Below are 21,351 nucleotides of genomic sequence, written 5' to 3' on the forward strand. Positions count from 1 at the left end.
CCAGGTCATCTGCGAAGTCCGAATCTCCTAATTGATTCCGAGATGTCCATTGTATTCGGTGCTTCCCCTCAGATGTCAACGTTTTCATAATCCAGTCAATCACCAGAAGAAAGAGGAAGGAGGAGAGTAGACAGATTTGTTTGACTCCGGTCCTTACTAGAAATGCATCTATCAGATGACCTTCATGCACCACTTTGCACTGCAGTCCTTCGTACTAGTTCTGGATAACGTTGACAATCTTCTGAGGAACTCCATAGTGTCGAAGAAGTTTCCATAACTTTTTCCTGTCCAAACTGTCGAACGCCTTCTCATAGTCAATGAAGTTGATGTATGGTGACATGTTCCACTCAACTAATTGTTCCACGATGACCTGTAGTGTCTCAATTTGGTCTGTTCACGACCGATCCTTACGGAATCCAGCCTGTTGATCTCGAAGTTGGGCGTCTACTGCGTCTTTCATCCGGTTCAGCAACACTCTAGTGAAAACTTTTCCTGGTACTGACAACAATGTGATGCCTCTGTAATTCTCACATTTGCTCAGATCTCCTTTCTTTGATATCTTGATGAGGTACTTGATACAGTCCGTTGGCACCTGTTCTTCCCAAATCTTTTTGAATAGAAGGTGAAGCATGTTTGCGGTGAATACTATGTCTGATTTCAGTGCTTCGGCTGGTATATTGTCAGTTCCTACTGCTTTCGCACATTTCACTTGTCTGGTGGCCACCTTGATTTCTTCTATCGTTGGTTGTATGACAGCTATAGGAAGGTCTGTGTCTGTAGCTCATACGTCCGGGGAATTCAATGGACCTGGCCCATTCTAAAGTCCCTCAGTATTCAACCCATCTGTTCTTGAGTCCCAGTGATTGGCTTGCCTTCTTTGTCCTTGACTTGTCTCTCCGGTTTGCTATATCTTCATGCCAGTTTCTTCGTTGTATCATATTCCCTTCTCTTGCAGCTTTTTTCACTGTCGTTGCTAAGTTTTACACGTATTTCTGCTTTAATGCTCTTTTTCACTTGCTAAAACAACTATATGCAATTATAATTACTGAACATTTGAAATTTACTTAATGACCTCATTTTGGAACATGGGACACTATTGATTGTTGATCATAGATAATTTGCGTCATCAGATAAAACCACCTGGTAGCAACTTATAGGACTGATTGTTATGAGATATTAATCACCTGTAGTTGAGAAATTTACATAATGTTGATTAAAAGCGAGGTACTTAACAAGTATTTCTGTATTCAGCAGTACGAAGTACATATGTATATCTTTTCTGTTTCATTACCGGATCTTCTGCTGAAATACTTATCATGGTGTTTCTGATGTGTGACAATTTCAAGTCATCGAAATGTCGTGATACGGTTGTTCTTTTCTATATTCACTAATGATGAATCTGCTTATGGTAATAGCATTCAAAACTCAAAATTTTCCAACTGCTTGCTCGTTTTTAATATATTGAACGGTCATATGTTAGTAACATAAATGCGGGGGTAGAATGAGATGAATTCTATGAATCTCCTCAATAAATAACTGTCAGTATTAACGATCGCTATTCGCGTGAATTTCACTTATATGTCAAACATACGAAGTCTACAGTTCGAACTTCTATTCCTAATTAGAATTAGTACTGCTTTTAGTCACAACAGTCCTTAAACGACCTTCTTTCTTAATGAAACAACGGGCCACATGAGTGTTTTTAGACAATTTGCGTCATTTATGGCGTAGGCGAGATATCCGTCTAGCAACAAAAAGACGAATTTACTGTGCAGCAGTTCGGTCCGTCCTACTTTATGGCAGCGAAACATGGCCGGTAAGAGTAGAGGATATTCTTAGGCTACTAGTATTCGATCATAGGTGTCTTCGAAGCATCGCTCATATATCCTGGGACCACCGGGTAAGTAATGTAGTTGTTAGAAAACGGGTATTAGGTAAGGATGGCAAATCGATTGATGAAGTACTGAAACTTCATCAGTTGAGATGGCTGGGATATGTGTCACGTATGCCCAACCACCGACTGCCCCGACGTGCAATGTTTCATGTTGTAGGAGTAGGTTGGAAGAAAGCTAGGGGCGGTCAGACCAAAACGTGGCACGAATCCATGAAGTCACTGACAATGGACTGAGCCATGTTGGTAGGTGTAGACTACCTGGTTGGGATTCGCGAGATGATAGCAATCGATGGTTAGAGACCTTGAATGACATGGCTCAAAATCGTTTGCAATGGCGAAGGTGCATCCACTCTTTGTGTTCTCCCAAATTCTAATCTTCTGAATTCTTCATGTCACTTTCTTTTTCTCTTTCCAAATTAACTTCACTGGATTATACACCTTGAATAACATCTTCAAACCCTAATCTTTCGGATTACTGCTTATACTCTTACTACTTCTACCACTAATGGATTTGAATCGACAACTGCATCTCTGTGTTAATATGATATGGCAACTCGAACTGATGTAGGTACGTACGAAGTTCTACGTTGTGACTGACTGACTGATGAGACTAGGTCCTAAAGTTGTGAATTACTTTTAACTACAACAAAATCGGTTAGATGATTGATCACTATACCTAAGAAGAAACACAATTATGCTTCAGCCTTCTTCTATTAAAACAATGATAAACAAGAAGAGGAAATAATAACTGAAAAAATTATTGTTTTCTATTTTATTTATTATTTTTCTCATACAAATGAACTAGCTATTGACAAAATTTTCGTTATATCTCCTGATAAACTTCTTAATCGCGCTGGTATTGGGACAAGTATTCGTGTACCTAGTGGATTGCCATCATTATCAACAAGCACAATATTGTTTGAGTCAAAACGTGGCCAACCATTAACAGATGGTAGCCGTGCACCAACAATCCAACCTCTTTTCATTTCTCCATTAACAGCAACCAATACTTTATCACCTGAAAAATGTAGATTGGGAAAATTTAAGAGAATAGAACTGAACATCGTTTGTATATGGATGCGCTACAGTCATTGTGTGCATTATATATGTATGTATGTAACTGTGAGGTATAAATAATGTAGATGTTAACCTAGAAAAAAGATGAACTCAATGATTGATCATCCAATGGTTTGTCATAAAGAAGTGATAACTAAATTTAATAAGATGAATTGATTTAGTTACTTGCAGAATGATTTTTGAAAGCTTCAGTTACATATGAAATATAGGCACTGATGAGAACGATGAAAGTTTTACAATTTAAATCATTCAAGAGTTTAGAGTATGGTTAGACGATTAAAAGTATCAATAGAGATTTGAGTTACCAGTCTTACTTTATCATTTAAAAGAAGATATTCCATTAGCAAATATATAATCATGAAATCGATTACATTGATCAAGTGTTTGCATAATATTATAATGATTTTGTTTCCAAGACGAAAAAATTTCCCATTATTGATTATCAAATTATAAATAAACAGTTACAGTGCTTTTTACCTCCAACATGGTTTAAGAAATTAGTGTATCAATGTGTGTGCAAACGAAAAACTGTCGAAATTATGTGGTAACGAATGAAAAATTTTATTATTCTTAAAATAGGAAACAAAGTATTGACGTATACATTGATTGTAAAGTAAAAGCCATTTTGTATCATCAAATAATTTCTGAGATAATAACCATTATGCGGAATTTAACAATTTTCTTGGCTGAAGTTACAAGCAGAGAGGGATAGTAGCTAGCAGTGGAATCCAGGACGCGCGTTTCGTTCTCTTTGGGACTCGCCAGCTGGGTATACCCGCATTTCAGAGTTGGTGTTCACTCTGGACTCAGTAGCTAAGTGGGTAACGCAAAGGCATCTGAAGCGAACGAAGCACAAGTCGGATGGAACGCGCGTCCTGGATTCCATTGCCAGCCACCAACCATCTCTATCTATAAGGCTTGTGCCTTAAGGCAATATAGAGGCAATTCGCACAGGATGCACAAATGCCAAAGGAGACTGATTTGTAGTCCTAAACATCAACGGGAATATTCGAACCAATACAAATGAATGAAATTAACGGTGATACTGCATCCCGCATCTAATGATGTTTGGTTAACACTCCGTAAAAATTGAAACGTTACAATAGAATTTTTGCAAACTTAAATAATTGACATTAAAAACAGATGGAAATTAAGTAATTTCAATCAGTCAGTCAATCAAACATAGCATAGAAGAACCTGGTATGTGTGTACATCGTTTCAAATTGACATATCCCATTAGCACGGCGAGATGATATTGTCCAGGGCAAATGCTCACAGTAGTAGAGGTAGTAACAGTATTAATGATAACAGAAAAGACTAGGCATCAAAGATATAGTTCGAGAAATTATATATATATATATATAAATTTGTGAATGCTTTTTTAAGAAAAGTTAAATTAAATAACTTCAATATATGTTACCTATAGTTCCTTTATTTCGTTTATTATAAACACGGATACATTTTGCCGGTTTAATTGATAGTGCTTTTGAACCTAATGAAATTAAATTGGACACATCTTTCATATCTGTAATCGGTTTTGATAGTTTTTGATCAGTGTTAGAAACTTTCTTGACTGACTGATCTTTACCAGTGTTTATATGAGTTGCGGGAGCAATACTACTCCATGGACTATTGTCAACTACACGTAGACGTGTTTGTGGAGCAATAAAATACAGTGATCCATGACCTTCATTAATTGATGTCCTGATGCATAATAACACATAGATAGATAGGATATACGGGGTAGATTTAAAAAAACAATAATGCAGGATAAATGAATTATTGAGTAGTTTAGAATAGAAAAATTAAAATGTTGAGACGTCTTAAATTTTGACTGATGTCTAACCTGAGGAACCTGCAATGACATTTAAATTAAGGTCAATATTCTTTGTGTAACCATTGTTGGGATAAGACACAAACGGAGAGGTACTTAAATTGATCATGAAATGATTACAGTTGGGCAACTAGTAAAAACCAGGAAACATTGAAGAGACGTTTAGTTGTAGTTAAGGCCATTTTGAGTGGTATGTATCTACTACCCGATAGATTATTGGTTGAACATAAGACCTTTCGATCTTACTATTAGCAGTAAGCCTGGATCCAATAGTTTACATTTCCGACCTCAACCAATTTGTGACAGAATGCGATCCTCGAAGATTATATATACTCGTTCTCTATGTTGATGGACACATGTCAGGTATGTGTGTTACGGTATTCATATACGAAGTTTGGATTTGTATATTGAGGTTATTTAATTATCTGTTCATTTAAAGACATCAATATAGGTACGAAGGGATAGGAAAATAAATGTGCAACACGCAATAAGAAAATGAAATTACGAAGAGATAGAGGATGTAAAGTGATTATAATAATAAAAAAACAATAAATGGATGAAAACGAGTGAATATGGGGAAAAAATAATGGGATAAACAGATAGAAAAAATACAACCCAAGAGGATTCTTTTAGTTTAACAGGTTTCTTTCGCCTATGTGAGGAGAGGAAAATAAAATTACGGTAACATCACTATCGGTTTCTGTTGTGAACCATGTCTGGTAAGCCATTGGGTTGCACTACCTCTCAGACCCCAGCGATAGATTCGTGATGAACCGAAAGATACCAGTTTTAAACAGCTTTCTTTTATACCTTAGTACTATGTAATAAACTGACTGTTTGTATGAAGGCTACTGATACTACTTAGCTGCTCGAAACGTGGTATGTGGAACCAGAAACGAGATTATAACTTACTGGTTGAAAGCGTATTTTTAATCATTAGGCCACAATTTCATAAGTCCAATAACTTTTATATGATATGAACAACTGCTTGATATATTTTGATGCCCAGACTGTATCGTTTATTATCAGGAACGACTAAGTTTTTGCGAGATATAAGCAATTAATATTTATACAGTTTATCACCAAACTATAACAGAGTTTTAAACTATGAAAGTGAAATGCAAATTAACATTACTACTCGATAATCGATCTATTGGGTCAATGAAGAATTCAGTATATAAGACATAATTATCTAGTAACGTGAACCACAAAAATGATACAATAAAAGTGCCAAGATAGCGATCATGATAAGTGTCACTTAATTTGCCTATGTACTGATACATAATTTAGACTATACATTTTAGACATTCAAACTAGTCGTTGTTCTGGGGTAAGAGACGAACACTATTATTACAAAGTCCCCCTTATTGAATCTGATTAGTTATGTAAGTTGATCGGGTCCTTTTTGAAGATATATGTGGTATTATGTGCATATGTTTAGTTACAGCGATGACATTTTGAACTATGATCTTTGATAGTTTGAATAATCACAAAAATCAGTGATTGGTTAACTCTACCATTTTAGGACCCAGGGGTAGTGAACGCTCCAAATCACTTGCAGAAATATTCCCTAGAGTGACTACTTCATGCAGACCCCCTCCCAAAAAGAACTTTGAAAATTCGAGAATTCATGTGTACAAAACAAGTGAATATATGTAACTTGGTGATCCGATAAATTCAATACAGAAAAACTTTGATTTTAATGACATTGGAGAATTTTATAAATTATTTCTTTGAGGCCCCACATTAGACAAAGAATATATGACAGATTATGATGGATAGCATTGACAAACCAAATCAAAGAATATCTCATTCATATTCTTACCATATATTCCTTCCACGTTGATACAAACTTCCTTCTTTGGAAAGGAAACTGTTATGTAATAGACGCAACTAAAATAATATTTAACAAGGGGAAATAGAAAGAAAAACGACGTAAATCAATCAAAAGCCTGAAAAACCCAACAACTGTTGAGAAAAACAGGATGAAATAATGAGTAGGATATATTAAGAAGTATTTTAACTAGACTTTGGCTATGGTTCTTTTTCCATTGATTCACGCAACTACAAACTGGATGCAATGGTGATATCGATGATCCTTAAACTTAAACGATACAAGATTATTAGAAGTACTGATGCCTTTGAAAGTATGTGGAAAGTTGTACTTAAGGTCATACTCACTTACTTACGCCTGTTACCCCCAATCGAGCATAGTCCGCCGACTAGCATTCTTCAACCCACTATGTCCTGGGCCTTCCTTTCTAGTTCTATCCAGTTGTCGTTCATTCTTCTCATATATGTTTCCATTTCTCCGCCTGGAGCCCCTCTGGGGTTACTGCCGGTTCCAAGCCCTGGTAAAGGAGGAGGATTGGGCATGGGGTTAGCGCCCCCCTTCTCGTAGAAAACTAACTCTCTAAAAACGCTAACCAGAAAGAAGAATTCAAACCACCTAAACTCTGGCCTGGGAGTAAGAAGGTCTTCATTGAGAAGAGTTATTATGCCTCATTGGTAAAAGCCGAGTTTTTTCGAAAGTCACGAGGGTAATGCCGATTCTGACAACCGGAGAAATCATTAATTTATGTACATGTAGTGATCATCATGTCTAAAAGTATAGTTATTTTAAAAAACTACTAATTGTATTATATGGGGAACCGGGAGAGCCATCCAAATTGCTACAGAAATGAAAAGATACAAATTGGAGGTGCTTGGAATCAGTGGAACACATTGGACGCAAGTTGGACAACAAAGACTAACTTCAGGGGAGCTGCTGTTATACTCCAGCAATGAGGAAGAAAATGCTCCACATACACAAGGCGTTGCACTGATGCTATCTAAACAAGCACAAAAAGCACTTATAGGATGGGAATCCCATGGACCCAGGATCATCAAAGCCTCCTTCAAAACAAAAAAGAGGGCATTACAATGAACGTAATCCAATGCTATGCGCCTACCAATGATTACAATGAAGACGTTAAAGATCAATTCTACGATAGGCTGCAATCAATCGTCGAGAAATGCCCAACAAAAGACTTGACCATTATGATGGGAGACCTAAATACCAAGGTTGGAATGGACAGCACCGGATACAAAGACATCATGGGATGACATGGACTAGGAAAAAATAACGAAAATGGTGAGAGATTTGCAAACGTATGTGCCTTCAACAAACTGTTCATAGGCGGTACCATATTCCCACACAAAGCCACATGGACTTCACCGGACCACACTACACAGAACCAAATCGACCATATCTGCATCAATACAAAGTTCAGAAGGGCGATGGAGGATGTGAGGAGCTGATATAACCTCAGATCATCACTTGCTGGTCGCCAAGATAGAGGAAAGGTGTATATCAAGATCGAGATGATGATTGAATGCATATGAACTATTGTGGACGATCTTGTTGAGGACGTTAGATCCCCAGAACTCACTTGGAAAAGGTTCTAGTTTTGTAATTTTATTCTGAAAATTTGGATTTTATGTTTTCGCGCCGAGAGACGCATAGTTGACCTACAGCTTACATTTCCCACTCGGAAATCCTTGACTGTCATTAGTTGACGGATTTTTCGGCTCTCCCGAGGGCGTTTCCATCATTGTATAAATAAGCTTGGTTTGTGTGCTTAGTGACCTCGTATTTTCTAGGTGCTTGTGGAATACATTCTCTACGCCTCATCAAGACTTCTTGATCTAGTTAGCGAGGTCGGGGACAACGGATTAGAATAGCTTATCGTGTCACTATGTCTTTGATCTTCGTTGCGTTTACTGAATAAGGTGAACTCGTATTAGCATCAAGCATATCAGATCTACAGCCATGTCATCCGAAGTCTATAGTCAATGAGCGTGGAAAACGCGCGGACTCCAATCATGTAGTTTGTATCCACCAACATGGGCACAAACCAACAGACAGTAATTCCATGAACTGAAGTCCCGTTTCGGGTTGGTCCCCTTAGCTTTCTCGTAACCTACTTCTACACCAGCAATAATCGCGCATCGAGATAGGCAGTGGTTAGGGATGCATGTTACATGCCCTTACTGACTCAGTCAATAAAAATTCATGACAACATCAACCCGTTTGTCTTTTCCTATGCTTGACACTAAAATTGTTTGCTCAGTTGCTGCACGAAACGGGAGCAATACTTCGAAGACATCTGTGATCAAAAGCTTATAGCTTAAGCATGTCTTCCAATTACCATATTTTTCAGCAAAAATACTACGATCTCCACAAATCACCCATACTGATAACGATTATTTTTCTACTAGTGACTAGCTTCAGGATGTAAGTCCTGGAGTTCTAGTGAGAAGCCGTGATCGGTGGAGTCCAAACCGTGTAGGTTGTGAGGCAGATATCCATCAAAGACGATGGATGAAGGGTTGCGCAAGACCGTGGATCGATTGAAGTTAGACGTTGAACCCTCTGGATGCCGGATCAGTGGTCCAGAAGTTAAGCGGTCGCACACGAGATTAAAAATCCTAGGTTCGAGTCCCTTCGGTGCTAGATCATAGATGCACACTGCTAGGGAGTATCACACTAAGACTGAACGGCCGTCCAGTGCTTCCAGGTTTTCAATAGTGGTCTAGCTTAGATCGACTCGTGATTTCAACTGTGAAAATAAATTAATTTCTATCATGAGAAAGCCAATCGATCAAGCACATTACGAACATAAGCAAGTACACAAAAACATAGATACAAAAGTACTATCTTTCATTTTCGTTAATTTATTTATTCTATGTACACATATTCCAGACTTCACAGTTATTCCCTAGGTTTAAAATATGTTATCATCATTATTGATTTTTAGTTTTAATTCAAAATAAATGAACGTGATCGTCTCCGACGCATCAACAATGCTTTATAATCTTCCTCCATCTGATAACGTTTATTGACCTTTGGTCGATCAATATTAATTTCCGGTAATTGAATGGTGAATTCCGTTGTATGTGGTATAGATTGATTCGTTTTTAAAATTTCTTGTATATCTAACGGTAAGGAGGCAATATCATTTGATGATATAACAGCATTTTGATGTGTGAGATGGCTATTATTGATTTTAAGTAATTCATTTAATTGATCCTTTGGTAAATAATCATAGTAATCATGATAATTATATAAGTAGAAAGGCAACCATGTTTGAATTAAACCTGAAGAGATTCAATGCAAAAAATAGCAAATTAGTTAATTATTTTAAAGAAAGGAAAATTATCTTTATTATATAACAGTATCAATTGATGTGTATTTATCTCATCTATCGACCGCCAGAATCTTCTTTCATGCACAAGATCAAACGGAAGATGCTTTTAAACTATAACTGAGTTGTAATCCAATGATATACACGTTTAAATATAGTCAATTCGTGATATAACACTATATACATTGAACGTCATCAATTAAGCCTCACTGTGCTTCTGTTCTCCGACTTCACTAACTATACACAAGTCATGAATTTTTAATAGAACTGGGAGAACTATACTACAAAGTTAGTCACCAGTGAGTAAATGTGATATTATTTACTTCATTTCATGGTGATTTTTTGCACAATTTGAAAGTAATTGTTATCATGGACTTATATTAGCTTGGGAAATATTGTAAACTAAGCACCACCGAACGGTTGCTACAGTCTAAATCGGAACTCTTCGAGGAATGTGGACATGTGGACACAGGACTAATATATATTATATATATATATATATATATAAACCAGTTTTTGAAAATGCATTGTTCAATAGTGTCTAATTTGATTGAAATTTCTTCAGTCCTTTTCAATTTTTAATGGTTTTCTACTTAATATCAGTTCATGAAGGCAATTATATTTCGTCAAACATGTTTCGAACATTTCTATAATATTTTGAGAAATGACACAAATATCAGTGGTCTTACAAGTGTTATATGAATGTTAAGTAAACACATATAGTCTCTTATACTGCCTTCTCTTTTGGCTTCCGATCAACGCACAAATAATCTGGAAAAAACACTTACCTAAATCACTTGCTTTTTCAACTTCAAGTTGTAGAATTTTATACTGATGTCTGCATATACCTATAAATATAGTCAATTGTAGAATAAATTATTTTAATTTGTGCAAATAAAAACAAATTAACAATAAGCATTCAAAATTACCGATCATTTTTATACCTTATAAATGCGCATTATCTATTTTGTTAAAACATTAACATAATCAGAGAAGCAATTCATGTACTCAGTCGACCTTCAGATATGGTTCTTTCAATGAGAGCCGCCAGTTTCGTTATATTGCCCAGTGATTCCTCAAACTGTAGTAGACAGAAAGAGAATCGGAGAGCGTTTAGACCACTCACTGTTTAAGATTCAAGCACGTTAACAATTAAAAGTTATCACAATATAAGGAACTTAAGCAATCTATCTATTCAGGAAGCGAGACACATATTACTCGTTATAAATTCACCGATGATGAAGAATGAAACAAAGTAGAAATGTCAAAATAATGTAGTAGTCATGATAATGAGTAACACTAAACATCGAGAGTATGGTTCGAAAAGACAGAGAGAAAAGATATTGGAGCTCAATATCTGGAGGAAGATAAAAAGTGAATTTATCTGTTCTGTTGTAATCGATTCTGAGGTATTTCGCTCGACGTTTCTGACCACTTGGTCAAGGTAATTGCGCAGACTATAACTAGTTAATTTACATTTATCAGAAAGGCTCAGAACAACATTCAATAGCTTCATGGACTGGTATCACGTTTTAGTTTGAACGCCCATAGCTTTTGTATACAAACAACAGTTTTAAAATTCTAAAATATTTAATTAGCCGTTCAGTAGTTCCATTACCGCATAACGATTCAGCTAACTTTCGGGTATTGGTCACGTTAGGCAATTTAAATTTCAGAGTTAAGAAACAATACTAATGATATCAATGGCTAGTAGAAAGCTGAACATAGGAAACAGAATTAGAGGAAATGAATAAAAATTGATAAGGAAAGGAAATATGAAATAGTATTAAAGCTGAGTATTTAGAATAAAGATAGAGGACCAATTCATCCATACTAATGACTGAAGGTTTCTAAAAAAAAACATTCAAATTATGCCATTATTTAATGCTTTTTTTTAACTATAGATTTTGATTAGTTAATAGGTTACAATCTTAACAAATAGGAAATAACAAGAATCTCCTAAAATTAGTAGAAAGATAAAAGTTGGATGAATGTGAGCTAGTAAATTGAGTTTTTATAAAACATAATTTTGATTAGTTTGTTAAACTGTACAACGTGCTTTCAGATAGTGTAATTCAATTTTCTGAAATGATTGTATGAGTTAGTTGTGATACTGGTATGTGCTACTGATGTCGACAGATGTAAGTAGTATGTATCACCAACCAAAAGTGAAATGCCTGGAGGCAGAAGGTTAAGAAGATCAAAGTAAAGAGAACGAAAACAAAGAATGTCTGGTGTGGAAACGAAAGGACAATAAAGTCTGAGATGATTGATTGACATTCTGCAAATGAAGTATTCACTGTATGGATCTCAGATTTTACTAAAATGTTCTGTAATTTTGTACTAAAATACATTCGATTGTCCCCACTTGTGTTCTCGTTCACTAAAATACAGCATGGTATTAATATTCTTTAACTTTCTCCAGTCTTGTGTACTTTTATATGTAGATATATTTTAGACTAATGAACCTAGAGGTCAAACTCCACTATGTTTAATGACGTTGGAGGCACTGGATAGTATTGAAAGTCTTTGTGTACAAAATGTGCTTTGTCGTCTGCTATTACTACATGATGCTGCCCAAGATTATTGATCTGAATTTATTTACTTGGAAATAACAAAGCTAGTTAACGTTATCGTTTCTTTTCCGATAAAAAAGTTATACCATAATTTGAACAAGTTATCATTGACAGTCTCATAAGATTATGAGATTCCCATTGAAAGACTTTTATTTTTTAAAATTATTCTTTAAAATTATTGCCTTAAATCAACTATGAACAAAAACCGATTATTTATACATTGTTCTACATGATAATTGTATAAATTTGATTGCACTTCATTCCATAAAACGTATCTAATTTCGCAACGACTCATAAGTTTAGGTGTGTTTGTGAATTTTAGACGACTATGATACCTATTTATTATGTTTAGTACTAGGTAATTGGCTAAAAATTGGTAAGCAAAGTCATTTTTAACCAGTGATTTATTTGGTAAAATTCGAATATCTAAGCTAAATGAGCCACAACTTTACAAATGAATGTATATGTGACTAAGTTTTGTTTTACTGATACACTTTATTATTTGTAAAGATTTATATCCCTTTGTTGTTTGTAATCAGGACACGAACAGCAGATGGTAACTCGCATATCACAAACATGTTTATGTACTCTACTTTGAGGTACACCAATCATGTAAAGGGTAGTAATATTATCCACCTGCCCAAACCGACATATGTAAAACTTGGTTCGAATGTATAACCTACTGCTTAAAAGCCAAGTGTTCCGATCACTAAGGGATCAGGCTCACATCTAGGGTTATATTTAATCGGTTTATGTTGACATACAGGATCTTCGAGATGACCCCCTCGATACTATACGCAGTTACAAGTTAATTATATTTTTTGGACAGAGTCGCAGTGGAACTAAGGAAGTGAGTCTTGTCCTACCTGCAACTCATCAACTGGACATGTATGCGTCTCGGAGTTGATTTTCATATTTAGTAGAAAACGTAATAGAAACTAGATTCGAGTCTCAATGGGAAAATTAGCTCTGAGATGTATATACATCCAACTGATCAATCCCGAGTACAATGAAACGAGCGTCCCGAATACCGCTACCAGTCACTATCTAAAACAAAATATGGGAGTACATTTTACGTTGTAGAAAACAGAAATAATCGATTACTTATTGAACAGACGAAACGCCAGTAAACAATATAACAGAAACACTTACCAGTTTTAGACAATGGAAAGATTTCTAAAGTATCCGGATTGATAAACTGCTTTAATAGTTCAATGTGCTAAATTAGAAAAAAAAGAAGTGATAGGCGAGATTAAATAATAAATGTATGATATTAAAAATAACCATATTTAATGAAGTCAGTTTTTGAAATAAAAGGATAAATTAGGGTTGGAATCCATTCAGAGGCAATTTACACTTCACATTCTTGGGACTGATTGTACCTTAAATTATAAGTTTAGATGTAAGAAACTTGGACTTGATCTTTTATGGAAGAGGAGACTCAAACTAAATCTAATCCTTTTCTTCAAAATACTTAATAAACTATCTTTTACATCTAATGAAGTAGTTCAGTATGTAGAAACTCTTTGTTACTAGTGAAACAATCGCATTTTGAATCTCTTTATATGAATTATTTTACTAGTAAATTTTCCAGACTCCGGAATAATCTACCACAATCTATCCATAAGATAAAGTCATTTCCATCCTTTGTTCGCTGCATTGATTCTTCTCCTCTGAAAATGATTTAAATATTCTTACACTTGCAAGTGTATCTTATTCCACAGGGGAGATTATGGGAACTTTAAATGTTTAGTCGTTTTTATTACTGAATGCCGTAAGTAAACCTCTCTACCAGCTGTTACTTTACACTAACACCGTCCCTGGCAACCTTAACTAATTTGGATAATATTTAACATGAGCCGTTTATAATAAAATGACCTGACAGATGTATTATGCTAGACCTAACTAACCTATCGTAGTAATTATTGCCTTTTTGTTCCGTGCTCTTTGCTTCCGTTTTATTTTCTCTAGTTGTAGATAGTTATAATTATTTCGTTATGGTGCAAGAAATGACCTTAGATGCACCGTTCATACACCAACAGGATGTCCTCTTAAGAAGAATTAAAAGTTCTCGGCTGTTTTATTTCATTGCTGTAATACATGTCGTAAATGTACCACCTAAACAATTCTTGGACTAGTAAACTTAAAACAATCTTACATCATGTTTGTTCTCTACACTATTTATATCAAGTTGATCATACCTGTAAACTGACATGAATTCTGTGGTTATTATATTCAGAATATGCATTATTATTATTGTCGTTATTAGAAGTTTTGTAATATATTATACGATAAACAAAATGACAAACTTATTTATTTATTGAGAAAATTACTTCACTTCAAGATAAAAATATAGACTAAATGTATACGCTTGAACTGGATGTTGCGTTACGTTTGTTATATGAAGGCTGGAGATACTACTTAATAGTTGTAAATAGAGTAGTGGTTGGATAGGGATGTGAACACTTGTAACTGAAAGTGGAGCTCATGAATGTTCGTGTTACAACCCCTCTAATATACACATTACTATTCGGGTATAATTCTAAATATATTGACAAAGATGTATAGATTTATGATGAATGAGATGTTGCCAATAAATTATTTATCGCTGAACTGAAATTTAACCAAGTATAGTTTCTTGGTTTAATATAGTCGATAATCAGTGAGTCAGTAACAAGAAAATCTATGCTGGGTTATATATCTTCCTTAAAGTGTGTAAACTTTCAGACGCAACAGATAGAACATTATTAGGAAATGCACCCATGTTTGAATTCAAATAGGACAGCGAGATTATTGGACACAAAACGATCTAGGATATATCAGAGATGAATCCATACAAATGCTACTATCAATTTTTAGCCATATCACCCGAAGTTTTCAACGATTGATTACAGTTGTCTTCCGGACTCCACTCACGAAGCCAGTGCACTCCTACCCCTAGACAACTTAAACTCAAACGTCCGTAACTATATGAACTGACGTTAGACCATGATTTGGTTTGACCATCTAAAATCGGCTTTTAAAACCACACTTACGCTAGCTGTCATAACAGTCAAGTAGGGAATGTTTGAACATATGTAGCACATGACTCAGCCATTTCGGCTGATAAAAATTTGCATCTCCGTTAGTTCATTGGTCAGCTTTATCAAGTACTTTAGGGATAATGTTCGGATTGTTAACTCCAAGGTCTTATTGAAGGTAGAGAATGTTTTGAAAACACTTATGATCGAATACTTGGTATAGATATAAGTGAAAGCTATTGACCCAAAAACGATTTCAGATACAAGCAGGGAATAGTTAAATTTCAATTAAGAGAACGCATATATTTGAAAGCATTTATTAACTCTAAGTAGAACGACCATACATTCATATGCTAATTATTCGATGGGTATGTTGGAAGTGGATCAGATACACATTAAGGAAATCACCAAACTGCATCACGAGGCAAGCCCTAACTTGGAGTCCGGAAAGGAAGCGAAAAAGAGGAAGGCCAAAGAACACATTACGCAGGGAAATAGAAGCAGATAAGAAAAGGATATATGTTAACTGGAAAGGATTGCCCAGGACAGGGTTGGATGGAGAATACTGGTGTGCGGCCTATGCTCCTCCACGAGGGGTAACAGGCGTAAGTAAGTATGTTTGGTAGCGGTTCATTTTGTTATTCTACGACTATAAGGTATGTTTGTGAAAGGCAGATAGCTACAATAAATGTTGAATAATCAATCGTAAGTATCTTTCGGGAGCTTGTTATGAGAAATGTAGAGGCTAAAAGTAGATCTCTAGACAAAAAAGATGAATTAGTTGACAGAGTTATAAACTTTCAATAATGCAGATAGTTTAGGATATGCATATTACGCAAGCTAAGGTACCGTCTACATCTACACGATATATTGAAGATTGTGGGAAATTGTAAGGTGAGTACTCTACCTGAGACCACTCAAATGTTAGGAATCACTGACTGAAGGTCACACTTGATATCTTTTGAAATGAATGTACATTGGGAATATATATCCACATTTATTTGAAAATTTTATAGTTTTCGAGGTAAACAGTGATCTTAGATGACAGTAGCATATCAATTAAAATAAGGAAACGTCATGTCACGAGTTGATGAATATGCTTTCAATGAAGTTTAAGAAACAGCTTCACTTACTCGATGACTTAATACCAAATATTCATCACGACAAATAGGGCATGGATTTGAGCTTACATATTTGCCAAAATGCTGCGAGCAATCAGAAAAAAGTTAGAAACCAAATTATAAAACAATTAGTGAATGATTTAAGTCCTTTTAAAGAAAATGGGAAATAAAAAGTCTCGAATGAATAGGACTGAAGCAATGTTTGGCATGAGATTTGAAAAGTCGGGGTTTGGTTACTGGATATATGGTCAAAATCACATACTCGTTTCTTAATACACAGTCTTTCGACTTATTGGCACTAAAAACGATGTCTTTCACAGATTATAAGTTGCATAATTCATGCATTTAATCTAGTTTGATTCATGAAAATATCGGCGTGTGTGCGCGATACATTTGAGTTTAATCTGATATGAGAGACAATGATGGTGCATTGGGGTTGTAAATTTGTTAGACGTCTTCAATCGAAACCCGATTGGTTTGGAAAGTTAAGTGTCTACATTAAGTTGTTTTTTAAGGGATAACCGATTTAGAAATTCAATTCATTTGATGAAACAAGTGAGAATTGCATTCATGAAGAAACAATGGTAGTTATTATCAAAGAGGTACTGCATTGTACATTTTTTCCAATGTATGGAGGATGATTACGTACAACAAAAGTCTACAATTTACAATAATTTTAAAATTGGGTACGACGATATGCCAATCGAATTCGTATACAACAATGAACAAGTGCTTGAGCATCGTGAGCTGACTATATAATCACTATGAACTTGTACGCATCAATATTTTGTTCATCTAAACACCTAGATAACGTTATCAATCACAGTACAATACTGCAAGCAGTTTGTGGAAGATCTTGTTCCCCTTCTAAATTTTGTCAAATAAAATACATCAAAATCAGCAGTGAATATATATATATATGTATAACCCTAATTCAAAGTTAACTGTCACTATATAAAAATATGATGTATCAGCCTGTAATTCTAATGAAACGTTTTATTTATTCGACATTCAGTCAAGATATGAACGAAAAGCTTCTCAAAGTTACACCGAAACATAAACAAAGTTTATGATGAAACGATATATTTGTGATATGACAATGAGTAGAAATTTAAATTTCTGACATTCCGTATATTTATTCTGTGAAAAAGTGGCCTACACTACGTCACGAAAAGTCAGAAATTTATATTTCTACTAATTGGAATATTACGAATATACTACTAATACTATTAATTTGCTACCCGATGCTCAATTTATTTGGAATTATTAAGTCAAAACTTAGTAAGGACAACTATAAATAAGGTTTTCCTAAACGTCACTATCAATAATTCATTCTTAAGGCTATAACCAGAATTACTAGACCTTTAGATTTCCCAGTTGTAACTATTAATGGTAAGGTCTGAATGATTATTCCCCCTTGTCAACGGGTAGTCGCTGGGAGTAGGGAATGATATGAGTTGTGGGTTGTCAGGTTTATCGAACGGTTCAGTTGAATCATATAGCAATTCGTGATAAACTCATTAGTCTTTTATAAAATAAATATCTACTTTGTGAAACGAAAATATTCAAAACCCTATGAGTTAAATTGTGAAACATGCCGGCAGTGAATCAATAATTTTGAAAATAGCACCTGACAAATATTTCATTCGTTTTTCGAATAAAATGTAAATACATCTTAGTGAATATCATGTTTAATAAATATTCCGTTATAAGTTGTAATGATTAAATTGTTGGTATACTAAATATTCTCTATCTACGTTACTATTAGTTTAAACCACTTTGTAATTATATGAATTGTTGCGTGAATGTTATTTGGGTGGAAACTATTATAGGATAGAGATGTTATTATAATCACTTATCTGGTATATATTAGTTGTGTCAGATCCATACGTCAATACTGTCATCTATAGTACATATTGTAATAAACACAATGACAGTGACAACAGAAAATGTGCACCTAGAAAAATCAGACTATAACAGAGTTTAGAAATATCATGAAATCAAGTAAATAAGTGCTCATCGACAAGAAGATAAAGAAACGTATAAAAAGCAAAGCAAGTATTTAGGCATACAACACAATTTTTTCTTGTTACACTCGAAGGGAAGTGTCCCTTATAGTTACGTCTGTAGTGAAACCACACAGGTTTTCCTTTATAGGTATTTCTAAATACTAAAAAGAAGGTTGAACAAAGGGAAATCGTTGACATACCATCAGAATTAAAGTATTCTATACTTGTTGCTAAATCAGCTTGTTTATATGGCTTGCCTTTGTAATTTTTACGGATATTTGTATGAGGGCTTTCTTTTATCGGCTCCTGAATATCATAGTTTGGAACCGAATTTGTGCAGAAGTGATAAAATAGCGGCGTTACATGAATACCAAAAACATGTTTTTGGCCAAAAAACTTTGAAATTAGGGGGGCCTGGAATATAAATAAACAGATATCTTTCTTGAAATGTAAATTTTGGTTAAATGAGATGTCTGAGAAACTTTTTATGAATATTTATTCATCCCATACCCTGGCATACAACGCTTGCTAGCATAAGATAGATTGAAATAGGCAATATGCAGCAATAGAAAGGTACAGAGACAGAGGTATAAACGTTTGTTAGGTTACAAAAATGAATGATCTACAGTTAGAGACTTTGTTTTTAATGGCTGGGAGTTGATTGCATAAGATTAACTTCTAAGTTTTGAGTTTCACATTGTCTCGTACTTATTTTTATTCAATCATTTCATAGATTCTTTTCCAATCATATTTCCTGTTTAGTTTTCTATTACCAGTAATATTATTAGCTGTTTCTCTGTTTTTCATCTTACTTAGTTCCTACTATGCTTGTGTGACGCGGAAACTTGGGTTGATCCATATCTACGCATTTCCATGATGAATGACGGGTCGGGAAGGAATGGTTCTTCAGCTAAAGATACAAATTATTACTTTAAAAGCTAAGTATTTATCAATCGATAACATTGGTGCGATTAATATCATAGTTTAAATTGATACTAAAGATCTTGGGTTCTATTAAGAGTGTGATCTTTAAGGAAATAAATTAGCACTAGAATTAACTAATTCAGTTTACATAAAATCTGGCACAACTGAGCAACAAAAAATAGTATACAGCACACAAAGTAAAATATGTGTAGGGTAGGATACTGTTGTGCGGCCAAAACCGAGGAAGTTGGTTTTCTCAGAGAGCCACTACACGAGTCTTGACCAAAGTATCTGATCCACGAGGCAGTGGAGCAACGTCAGATGTGTTCCCATGATGGCCAGTGACCAAACTAGTTTCATACATTGGTTGTCACCTCGGGATGCTGGATTCTTTGTTTACCACTGGTTTGCGACCAGAGTTTACCAGCCCCAAGAAGGACCCACAGTATGCACCTAGTCTAAACGCTGGATGTTCACTCTTCGTTCTTTTACTTCCGCAAACACTCCTACCACGTGAAAGCAGTAAGTAGAGCTTCCCTAGCAGAAGCTATGAAAAATTATGCAAGCATTCCAAGAGGGTGGGCAGATTTTTCCCACCCTTGGCTACACCAGGACTTTCGAAGAAGGGCCTAGATTTGAGAATATATACAAGACCAGCGTTTGAGATGTTGCGGAAAAAGTTATATGAAGTCATAATAATCATTTTTACGATGGGGATCTACGATCCTATTATCTCGGTTATCAAAAGCTCTAATAATGTTTCGATAACTAAGTTAAATTGTGCTAGATCGGCTTACACAACCAGTATGAAACTGATAAATCAGTTCAGCTGTTCAACTGTCGACCCAGATATATGAAGATTAAAATGAACAGGCTTGAACTGTACTTTTTTGAGCCATAAACCAGAAAACAGTTGGGTGGGACTATAATTTACGGACGACCTTTGAGCGACGCTAGACTGATCTTGATTATTCAGCTAATAACTAGGACCAAATGAGGGTTATAAACCTGCGTGAAGAATTTGGATTTTGATTGAGAGTTAATGATTAAAGTTAAAAGTGGATTTCAGGTTTCCATCACGAACTGACATCAGTTACAATGCCAAAACTCTATTTAGCCAGATGGATGAATGAGTTTCGAGACCCTTTATCTTATATCTGATTGGTTTGTCCATAAATTAGTCCCGCCGGTTACACTGTCATACTGTCGTATTATATCCACCCACTTTCACCGACCACTGGACAATAACTTTGAGGTACTCAGTTAAGTATTTGAAATCTAGCTTCTCCTACTCTTCCAAAGAAACACACTTGAAAGTATGTTAGGGATACGAGTAAATGGTAGTAGCGACAGCTGACGTCAAACAACCATAAGCTCACAAGATAACTGGGACGTTTGTGCTCATACTCTAAAGATGCAGACTATTATTCCTCTATTTTGTCTGAGAGCGGACTTAGATCATTTAAGTCTGATTGAACCATTTCTACGAAGCCTAACCAAAGTGAAGATATTTATGTTAGAGTGATAAGATGGTCTATCCGAGTGATCTGAAACACATAAAAGTAATATTAGCGACTAAAAGGAAGTAGTTAAGTCAGAGTTTACGAAACATGATAAGCAACTACCTACCTTCGACAAAATACTCATGGCTCTCAGTAGCGCTAAACACAATTAACGCGCTTGCTATACATTTTGATCAAAAGGTTCGAA

The 21,351-nt window shown here is 35.2% G+C and overlaps 1 protein-coding gene across 1 annotated transcript; it reads right to left on the minus strand.

Moving 5' to 3' along the window:
- Positions 1-2,682: 2,682 nt before the first annotated feature.
- On the minus strand, positions 2,683-21,303 carry Smp_131860 (hypothetical protein; the record flags this gene model as incomplete). The annotated part of the gene is made up of 10 exons (XM_018799031.1): positions 21,271-21,303; positions 18,918-19,131; positions 18,781-18,878; positions 16,721-16,792; positions 13,720-13,786; positions 10,780-10,839; positions 9,691-9,944; positions 6,631-6,698; positions 4,392-4,675; positions 2,683-2,912 (listed from the first exon to the last, which is right to left on the minus strand). Exons 1-10 carry the CDS (start codon positions 21,286-21,288, stop codon positions 2,683-2,685), a joined length of 1,365 nt encoding a protein of 454 aa, XP_018650861.1. The 5' UTR covers positions 21,289-21,303.
- Positions 21,304-21,351: the final 48 nt, after the last annotated feature.

The sequence above is a fragment of the Schistosoma mansoni genome, chromosome 3, assembly GCF_000237925.1.
Source record: "Schistosoma mansoni strain Puerto Rico chromosome 3, complete genome".
Lineage (NCBI taxonomy): Eukaryota > Metazoa > Platyhelminthes > Trematoda > Strigeidida > Schistosomatidae > Schistosoma > Schistosoma mansoni.